This window comes from Rattus norvegicus, chromosome 10 (genome assembly GCF_021556685.1).
Source record: "Rattus norvegicus strain SHRSP/BbbUtx chromosome 10, alternate assembly SHRSP_T2T, whole genome shotgun sequence".
Taxonomy (NCBI): Eukaryota; Metazoa; Chordata; class Mammalia; order Rodentia; family Muridae; genus Rattus; species Rattus norvegicus.
This window is the reverse complement of record NC_141543.1, coordinates 86,935,455-86,946,350: the sequence shown is the minus strand read 5'-3', so window position 1 is coordinate 86,946,350 and position 10,896 is coordinate 86,935,455. Positions and strand designations below refer to the sequence as shown.

The 10,896-nt window shown below is 45.2% G+C and overlaps 1 protein-coding gene across 5 annotated transcripts in view; it reads right to left on the bottom strand.

The window, feature by feature from the left end:
• Positions 1–309: 309 nt before the first annotated feature.
• The window catches only part of Zfp652 (zinc finger protein 652), a 57,092-nt gene continuing 46,505 nt past the window's right edge, over positions 310–10,896 (bottom strand). For 4 of the 5 annotated variants that reach the window (XM_087573728.1, XM_087573730.1, XM_087573727.1 and 1 more), the window contains exon 6: positions 310–9,227. In XM_087573728.1, coding sequence (XP_087429854.1) covers positions 8,707–9,227 — 521 coding nt within the window. In that variant the 3' untranslated portion in view covers positions 310–8,706. 5 annotated transcript variants of the gene reach the window in all.

The window sequence follows — 10,896 nt, the reverse complement described above, 5'->3', positions numbered from 1 at the left end:
TTTCTCAAAACACAAAGTAAGAAGAGGATGGAGGATGCAGGCCAGTGGTGCAGCTTACCTCTTGTATAAGCCCTAGACTTGGTCACTAGAGCTGGGCGGGAAGGTGGGAGACAGGAACTATGGTATCCTTGAAGCATCGGGCTGGATTTGGGGCATGGGGTAGGCACACTAGCAATAGCACTGGAGATACCAACCAATAACACAGACGTGGGTCACAGATTACTTTACACAAAATGACAACCATTAACCAAGGGGCCCTCGAAATGTCCTCTGAGCTTAAGAGAGAAATGAAGAAAAGACACATAGGAATATGGCTACTTTTCTTTTTTTACTTTGAACATTAGCATGAAGTTGGTTACCGTACACATCCAAAGGCCCAGCATGTTGGAAAAAAAAGAATCATTAAATGGCACACCTTGTACCAGAGTCTTAATAAGAATAAAATATACAATGCTACATTGAGTGGTTAAAAATACACAAAAAAGTAGTTTTAACAATCTATAAATTTTTATACTTAAAATCATGATTGAGTTGAAATAAAAAAAAGTGCATTTCCATTGCTAAAAAAATAATATTGGTATAGTTAACACAGGGAAGAAGACCGTCACAGCGGGCATCTGACAGGATGCTTGGAAGAAAGATGACTAAGGGGAGCCCGGCATCCTGGACCAGCCCAGAGCCCTCCTGGCTCCATCATGCAGCTAGCTCCCTGGGCCAAGCAACCCTCTCCCTCCTTCCCCTCCTAGTAGACTCTTCCCTGCCTATCACTCACCCTACCCCAACTGAAGGAAGGCCCTCTAATTTTCTTTACAGCATGACAGGTGCCTTCCCTCACCGAGTCCCAACTTGACCTTCAACACCCTCTACAGAGGTAAGGGAGAGACTTTCCCGTCCTAGACTAGACGCAGTCTTAGATCTTCTTATACTCCTCTGGACGAACATTCAACAGCTTTGTAAACCTAAGGCTAAGGATTCCTGGCAAGAAAACTGGACTTCCTTTAAGAAATGAGAAAGTGCAAGTGACCGCAGAACTGTGGGGACAACACCTAGCCACCTACTGCCCAACCTGGTCACAGCTTCCCTTCCACTTCTGCCTGGGCTGGAATTACAAGGAGCCCCCACTCTGTGTCTGGCATTGCTCAGGCTCTTGCTGGGGGAAGAGGGACCAGGAAGAAGTCAGTGGAGAGACCCTTCCACAGGTAAATGCTTCCTGACTCTACAAGGTAAATACTCTCAGGCTGGTGCTTTCCTGAGTGGATATCCAACTGTTCCTCTGGAGACACTGCAATGGGCACAATTGAACTTCCCAGAGAGCTGAAGAGGACCAGGAGACCAAAGATAAGCAACGGGTGCAGAGGGCCAGGCCTGGCGGGCACCTGCCTGCTCTGGGAGACCTCCCCACTCACCCTGGTGGAAGATCTGCTCTTGATGTCAGATAGCCACTTGGAGCAGACAAAGTGAAAGAGCGTATGTTCACACATACGCCAAAGGTCCCCACTGCTGTCACAGATGCCACACACAGGGCAGGCTGAGATGCAATGGGATTTGGAGGGTTGAACGGGAGGAGGTCACCTTTTAGCTCTGCATTTAGTAAACAATGGAGCCTTTATAAGGGCCAGCTTTCAGTCTCACCAATATTAACAAAGGCTTCTTGGTAACACTGCCTGACGAGCTACATGGACCTCAGACACAGGACTCCATCTCTGCTCAACTTAGTGATCCGGAAAATGTTTAGTCAAATCCAATCAGTTACCCAAGGGATAGCCCAGAAGAGACTTAAAAGCTGAGAAGAAAGTACTTTATGACCCCTTATGGCCAAAACAAGTACTGCAGAGGAAACAAAAGCCCAAAACAACCCCATCCCTCATCCCTACCCCCAACCCCCCATATTCTGGAAGATAATTCACCTGGTTTTCTGAGGCCATGTACCTAGTGATACAATTTGAGAAGTAGACACAGACATCACACTACTCCGCAAGTAATCATGCATATCTTCCAAAGCAGCCAGAGCCTCAGAACCCTTGCGAGGTATTCGTGAGACCCAGTTTCTGGCGCCCGGCTCCCTGTGTGGTAAGGCAGATGGGAGCGTCTGTGTCCATCCAGGGGGCCAGAGAGGCAGAAGCTGCTGCTGCTTTCTTTTCAGACCCATACAGGCAGGCTCTTGGTTAGATTTCCTCTGACATTAAGTAAAAACCCAGCTTCCATCCATTTTCGAACATCTCCATTTCCTATAAAACCATTTTCAAGTAATTTGTCATAGCCCAATCTCACCAGAGAAGCTCAAAAAGGATGAAAGTAACCTGGAGTCAGTGACTGGGAAACTTCTGAGGGGTAAGAACTCTGACACTTGACCAAAAGAGACACACAACAAGCAGCCATCCTCAAAGGGTATGGGTCTCCCAGTGACGGGTAAGTATGGCGCTCCCATACGATCCAAAGGCCTGGACACTGCAGAGAAAAGTAACCAATTTAAAAGCAGATCCGTCCAGGCACCCAGTTCTTAAGACTGACTCTGTAGTCAGCAATGGGCAAAGGCAGATGCGGAGAGCACTCTAGAACATGTTAATGATTTCCACAGCACACTCTACCCTGTGCAGTCTGCACTCCGCCCTCAATCTAAGCAGCCAGTGAAACATCCCAATGTCTCAACTTCTCTATTTTCAAACCAATTCTCCTAACTTGGCACTGTCCTGCCAATTAGCATCCTGTCTGTCCCCAGACAAAAAGGATGAAAACCATCACTAGCTGCCTTTTAAAGGCCCCTGCCTCATGCAGCCATCAGTCTTGGATGCCTGGGTACCAGTAACTGGAAAGAGAATATCAGTCAGAAAGCAAAACTTTGACTAAGGTCAAAATACTCAATAGTCTTCATTCGTCTACAAGGGAAAACAATCCAAATTCCTCACTGAAAGAGTTCATCTGTTTTCACCTTAGGAGGGAACAATCAACCCATTACATAGCCCAAACTTAATCTGGGATATGAAAGACCAGCCAGTTGCTGAAGCAATTTTTATCAATGAAGTGCACGTGCTACACACAGAGCACACTTCGGTTTCCTTTTTCCTCCTTTCATGTCTTTCATTTATTAGACATCACACTTTTTAAATGATGTATAAGAGGACAACTAGGAAAGAAAATAAACTGGGACTGATGAGGGGGACAGGTGGCTGAAGAGAGGGGCTGATCAAAAATCAAGACAGGGCTTTTATTAACCCCAGAGAGCACTCTTCCATTCCTAGGACTAAGCTGAAGTTATGGGGAGAACCCTGTAAGTGTTTGGGAAGGAGGATATGCACCCGGGCGGCATCAGGCAGGATAGGTACTCAGGAAGACATCAGATGAGGACAGGGTGGCCCAGAGACCCACTGGGTGACCTTAGATTTTTAAAGGAACAGCTGGTCTATGCTGAAAGACTAGAAGGTGAGGGGACAATGGCTCTAGTCCAGACGTGGTATGGGGAGGGGGGAGTAAGATACAAAGAAGCTACAAAGGTGACCCAGCAGTGAGTGACAAGGGGCAGCAAAACACAAATGTGTTCGTCATCCTCAGCCAGGTTTTAGCAAGTTTGTAGTTGAGCCCTTTGGAATAGGGTGAATTCCAATACTCACGGAGAATGAAGCAATCAGAGGTAGGATTCAGACTGGGAAAGGGTTCCAGGACATGGGCTTTTTGAAGGCACTCGAGAGCAGAGTGATTGAGACTAAAGCTGCACATGGCAGTAGGGGATCAGACGGACAGGTACTCTTGTCTCTGTGCTACAGTCATAGAAACAACTCAAGAACACTGTCCTGACACATACACCAGCCAGGAGCCCTGAGTTAACAGGGTGGAGAGAGAGACCCACTTTATAACAACATGTCCTCTGCCTAGGGAACAAGAAGGAGTTTGTTTTTAGAATCTGTAGTCTGCACAGTAGTTTTGAGTTAAACGTGTAACTTTTTGAATGTTATGGCATCTGGTTCTTTAAACCAAAGGTACTGAAGCTAGGGCTGCAGAGTCGGAGCATTTGAGGAGTCTGACTTTCCTCGGAGTCTCGGAAAAGCTGTCCTCTGAGGCAAGGTCTGACTACAAGTCTATGAAAAGGTCTAGCGAGTATAAAAGTATTCAACTGTGAAGGTGGACACACTGACGACTTTTATGGCTTCCAAAGAAAGTGTAGCGAGGATCTCTGGGCTGCTTTATCGAGGTAGTTCCAGGTTAGAAGGTCAGCATTGCTTCTCAAGATGCTACCGAGGACAGAATCAGATTAGCTAGTGAATTGTTATTGCATAATGACGCCACTATTTCTAACAGCTTATGACCTTTTATTCCTAAAAAAGAAAAAAAATGGAAAGAGAGAACTCCTGGGAAAAATTCTAAGTTGGTTTAAGTAAAGAAAAAACTTAAAAACCTGATAATTCTTTGCTCAGCTTTAGAATTTTAAGAATCCCAGAGGATGTGTTTTTAGTTGATAAAATGGTGAGATCTAACATACCCTCTCTTTTCATGACGTGCTCCACATGCGGAATAGCACCAGAATCTCTATCATGTGGAACAAAGTAACAAAAGTGGTATTTCATACAGCAGCTTAAACAGAGGGGCTCCTTTAACTGAAACAGGTTTTTTTTGTTTTGTTTTGTTTTCTTTTCTTTTTTTCGGAGCTGGGGACCGAACCCAGGGCCTTGCAGTTGCTAGGCAAGCGCTCTACCACTGAGCCAAATCCTCAACCCCAACAGGGGTTCTTTTAATGGAAGTTTTAGTTTTTCTCTCTTTAAATACAAAAACTCACCTACCACAGTATGTTTTCCTAACCAAAATCTCCAAGAGGGACTAGATCCATATATATGTACATGCACACTCATGAGTGCATGTGTGTGTGCGCGTGCGTACACACACACACACACACACACACACACACACACACACACGCCTCTGCAGTGGAAGTTCTTTCTCTGCCTTTTAGTTTCAAAATTTAAATCTTCCAGGGAAATAAAAACGAAATTAAACACATATCCACTCAACAATAATAAAACTGAAAAAGATTTTCAAGAACTTAAAAATCAAAACTTCGAAGATTTGGCCTGTGGTGAGAAGTGGTAGGGATGTGGGTTGGGGTATATGGATGTATGGGGTGTATGTGGGCTGGGGTGATGGGTGTATGGGTGTATGGGGTGTATGTGGGCTGGGGTGTATGGGTGCATGACTGGACAACTGGAAAGTCTCTGTTGAGGGACTGATTTTGAGTGTGACTAAGACAGTACCTGGAAATGATTTCCAAAGGTTTCTTTGAATGTTATTAAAGTTTTATGTGGAGACTTCCCTATTTGCAAAAAATAAGAACCAATCCAAAATAACACACAGAAAAATGAAGCCACGTGCTTTAAATGGTCCATCTTCTTTCCATTCCGGTTGACTCTAACCCAGTGTGAACCTGACTCAGTTTGAGAGCAGCAGCCTTTCAACAGGTTAGAAAGTTTGTATCTAGTGGTAAATCTATGACGAGGAAACAAAAGATGCACTGTTCAACCTCCAAAACTGTAATGCCGCCCGAAAACATCCTATGGAAGCCAGGCAGAGTGGAGAGCAGGTACCCATGAGCCCAGCACTTGGGAAGCTGAGGTGGGGGGAGTCATGGGTTTGAGGCTAACCATGGTCTACATGCACTGGGGAGTTCAACTCCAGCTTAGGTATTAAGTGAAAGACCCTTTCTCAAAAAATGAAACAAGAACCCCAACAACAACAAAATTCTGGGGTGGGCTGGTTGTGGCTCTCTCCTTTAGACCCAGCAATTGGGCTGTGAATCCAAGGCTAGCGTGGTCTACATATAAGTAAGTAATCCTTGCAACAACAAAAGCCTTTGAAGATAGTACAAAATGGCGTAATGAGAAAGCCTTGATTTCAAATGCATTGTTCTGAAATGTGGTGATGTGTTTATGAGACAACAGTACAGATACGGGCCTAGAACATCCACAGGTCTTTTCCCCTGGACAGGTAACGAGAACGGAACAGGTTCTGCAGAACTCCCAGGGCACCACAGTGCATGTGGGGGAGCACGGCACACACTGCGGCTTTAACCTTAGTAGCTAGCACAGCCAGCACGTCACCAACCCTGAGTTTGCGTCTTCGGCAGCTGAAGTGCCTACCTGTGAGGTGCGACCCTGTGGTTTCTGACTCGGAAGCATTTCTGTTATGGATCTTGTCGTGCGTGTGCCCATCATTCATACATGACACTTTTAGAGTCATTTTTTAGAGCAGACTTCTTGAATAAGGGAAGATATACTTATCCAGAAAAAGGAAAGGCATTTCTACATTGTCCCACATTTCAGTAAGAATGACATAGTGTGGTAGGACTAAGTCATTGCTTTAAATTCTTTTTTTCTGCTTCTGTTAAGGATAGCGATGCTAACTGACTTGCTACTTACTGGGTTTCCTATGTGGAGGACAGTTTCTTATGGCTATAGTCATTTGAATAAAGAAGTCAGAACTGACTACCTGAATTTCTCAATGAGTATTCATAGTATAACCTTTGAATGGGTTTAATTCAACAGCCTCAAGTCTAGAACTCAGAATCTCAGCCTCATATTATAAAATCATTAGTATAAGATAAAGTATAACCAATTAACTTAGGTACAATTTATACCTTTTCGATAAAAATATTTTAATGTTATAGGCTGAATCATGAAATATTGATATGCCAACATCAAAGTGTGGGTTTGCAGACTTCCCATAGGATGCAAAGGAGACTGTGGAGGTAAGTGGGGGGGAGGGTGACTTGTCAGTCACGACATTCAGAAAAGGAATCTATTTCCTTGTTTGCCTTGGGTAGGTGAGGGTTCTAAGAATGTATGCAAATATTAAAAATGCCATTCATTAAAATTCATGGCTAGAAACTGTAGGGAAAGCGCTTGTGTCCTGAGATGCTTTCCTGACTCAGCACACAATTTTTCCTATGTTTAGAGAAGACAAGGGCAAAACTGGAGTAAATCTAGAAATAGTAAACCAAAGAGAACTATTTAGAGTGTGACCTAACCTCGGGCCAGAGTCTGTGTGTCCCCACTGCAGAGTTAAGTAACCAGAAAAAAAGTGCGTGACGCATATCTGTGCATTTAGTATCACAGAGGGATAAGTAACAGCTAGGGTTCTGATTTAGGAACCTGAGGACAGAGAGATGAGGAGGAGAGAGGCAGAAGGCAGGGGCCATTCTCAGAACTCAGCCTCTGAGAAGAAGAACACAGAGCGTGTGGCTATGCTGTGCACACGCGTCACTTGACTGAAACTACCATGTTAGCCCTTGTCTTTGGCCTTCCATATAAACACTGCAGGGTGACCATGCTGTGCAAGCTCCCCAAATCTTGACCGAGTAAGCTGCACTGGAGAGGTGAGGGCACTGTTCCTTCCTCACTTAAGATGCTGCAGCCCCACTTCTCTGCAGAGGGCAGGCAGCAGAACTAGGGTTCCCTCTCACTACAGTTTCAATGGCAGATAACGGTCAGTTGTGGACATCCATGTTTTAGAGACTGCAGACATTTTAAAACTCAAAAGCCAACTTGTCTTCTCATCCACATTTCTCAGTCATGATCAGCAATTACGTTTGTGATTTCGGTTCACCATATCAGCTTCTTCTAACAACTCTCGGAAAACACAGGAACCTCAAAGCAAGAGGTCCAATTCATCTTCCCCTAACAGCTGAGTACAACATGGTTCCTAAGAAAATTGAGAAACAGATGTGGTCAAAGGAAATGACCTCTGCTGCTTCCTCCAGAGGGCATTCACAAACGCCATTCACATTATAAACCTGGCTAACTTTGGGTGACCCCATTCCCACTCACCGCCCCAATGAATCCACAGAGTAGCTCAAAGGGACACCAACGTTGGCTGTGTCAGTGAGCCCAACGGACTGAACGCCCAGCAGACTTTCAACTCACTAAGGACTAACTTTGTACTGAGCCTTGCTTTTGTACCTGGTCTGGTGAGCCGCTCAGATACATCCAGTCTCAGAAGCACCTTTGAGTTGTACGGATGTAAGAATACATTTGAAATAGAAGTTATTTATGCATCTTTAAGAATCACATTTTGATGATTATAAAAATTTATCTATTTTACAACATGGGTTTAGCTACACTGAAAAAATTACACAGCTTATTGAAATACATCTCATTTTAGAAACAGACTACTAAAGTCTATACAAAACCTCTAAAATAATTTCTGTAGTAAAATAAAGAGTGTGTTAAAAGAGCTACACAAAGAAGGAAACTCCCATCTTCTCTATAATGCTTGATATTGTGTGAAACAAGGCCAGCGCGACTCTGCAGCCAGCACCAAAAGCTGAAAAGAATTCATTACAATACACAGTGATACAGTTAATGCTCTGGATTAATCTCACAGCCTTCCCGATTAGTATAAAGGAAACCAGGCCCATCCCCTCTTTGAGGAGAAGACCGGGATATAAAAGCAAGCATACCTCATCCGCTGATATGAAATTATAAAATCCCACAATCACAGTATCTGAAATTTATAAAAGTCATCAGAAAATGCAAGCAAATTGGGCTTTAGTTCGGTGGTTCCCCTGGTTTCAAGGGCAGTCTTCTTACTCACTCCCTCATGTCAGTCTTGTGGTTCCCCAGGACAATGGCAGAGGCCCTGACGGAGGCCATGGAAACAGGAAGGCCCCAGAGAAGTCCGCTGCAGCCCTTCTGCCGACTCACCATGGGGACTCACCAGCTGGTGCTAATGATGCTGGGCCTGGGCTGGGCTGTTCTTCTCCGCCAGGTGCCTCAGAAAGGTGTCCTCGCTCTGGCTTCTGTGGTTTAGGGGCTCACTCTTGAAGAGAGCTGGAGGCGGGGGCAGGTGAGGCACAGGAGGGATGGGAAGGTGGTGCGAGTGGTGTGGATGCGTGTGGATGTGCAGGTGTGAGAAGGGGTGTGGGACGGGTCTTGAGGGAAGTGCACCACCCACAGGGTTCATACTGACTGCGGGGGCTGGGCTCGTGGGAGTGTTGGCCACGGCTGGAGCTGGAGCGGCTGGAGCTGAGGCCAATGGGATCTGGACCGCTGGTGGCACATTCACTGGGCTGGTCACTCGGAAGCACTTCTCCTTGTGGGCCTTCAGCATGTTGGAAAAGCGGAACCGCTGACCACACACGTCACAGGGGTAGGGCTTCTCGCCTGTGTGAGTTCTGCGGTGCCTCTTCATGTTGGGTCGACTGGTGAAGCTTTTGCCACAGATTTCACAGATAAAAGGTTTCTCTCCTGAGATGAGCACAGACAAACAGGGTTGGTGTTCCGGGTATAAAGACGGGCACCCGCCATTCATGCTCTCCCTACAGCATTCCTGTCTCCCCGACTGAGGCTTAGCAGTCGCAGTCGGCACAAATGCAACTTATAAGCTACCATGCTGGTAGGAAAAGAGGAGGAAAATTAGAGCTAGTGTGGATGCTGCAGACACGGTGTGGCCTTTGGGCACCTTGTCTTCTGTCAGTTCGCTGTGACTTCAGCTACTGCCCCTTCCCTTGCATCAGGCACTCAGTCTAGACTGCATTTCAAGACTTACTCAGGGAGCCTGGCTCCATTCCAACCACTGCATCTTCCCATTTTCTTCCTTTTTTCCTTCTGTAACTCCCATAACCAGGAGCAAATACCTCTTTACCCACACCACAGTTCAATCTCTCTTAGTCTGGAAGAAAGCTGGATCTCTTTCTTATTCTAGAAGAAAGTGGATCCCCTATTGCTTCCTTCCACAGAATCCAGAACCCTACCCTACCCACCCATAGTTCCTAAGAGTCAGATGGGGCCAGCTACCCTTTTCTGAAGGACCTTTCCTCCCTGCGACTGACACTCGTCTTTCTGGTTGACTTCTGAGCCTAGCTAGTCTCCTTTTTATCCATTTCTTCCTATCTTCTCTTTGTCTCATTTTATTTTATTTTATCTTATTTTATGACAAATTTCATTATATATCTTAGGCTTGGAACTCAAGATGTCTTACCTCAGCCTCCAGAGTGTGGGGATCACAGGTATAAACCACAAGTACCTGGTTCCTCTAATCATTTCCCCCTCCCTGTAGACAGGGTCTCATGCATCCAGAAGTGCACGGGAAATGCCTATGTACCAAAGGATGTCCTTGAACTTCTAATTCTCATGCCTCTGCCTCTCAAGTGCTGGTATTACAGGCTTGTGACACCATGCTCAGTTTTCCTTTAATTATCTTAAAAACCTCAAATATGGCCAGTAAGAAGTGGGCAAGTTCTAGCCTGAGAACCTGGGTTTGATCTCTACGGTAGGAGAGAAATGGCCTCAAAAGCTGTTCTCTGACCACCATAAATACTCCACGGTACAAGTTCACCTTCACCCCCAAATATACATTTGTAATCAACCAGTCAAACAAACAAACCCTTCAATCTGTACACTAAGTGGTTTTGGTTGTATCCATCTGAGAGAAATGCCACTGGAAACAACTGTATATAGTACAGAAATATAACTGATAACATGCAATCTATGTAAAGATAATCTACTAGTAAACTAAAACAAACGTGTTATGAAAGTATGTCCTTATCATTAGCATTGTCCACTCTGATATAAGATATGCACAGAAAATATATGGAAAGAAATACATTGTGTTGCTAAGATTACTTACAGGTAACAGGATTGCAGATGATCTGTCTGTCTGTCCTTCCCCCCACCCCACACCCCTGACAGCTTCTCACAATATAGCCTGGCTGGCCTACAACTGCATATGTAAATCAAGTTGGCCTGAAACTCACAGTGATTCCCTTGCCTCTGAGTCCTAAGTGCTGGGATTAGTGGTGTAACCCACCACACTCACACTCAGCCTTTTTTAATTATTAGTTCTTATGTGTGGGGTTTTTTCCCACATTCACACCTGGTATCCAGAGGCCAGAAGACGGTACCAGATTCTCTGGAC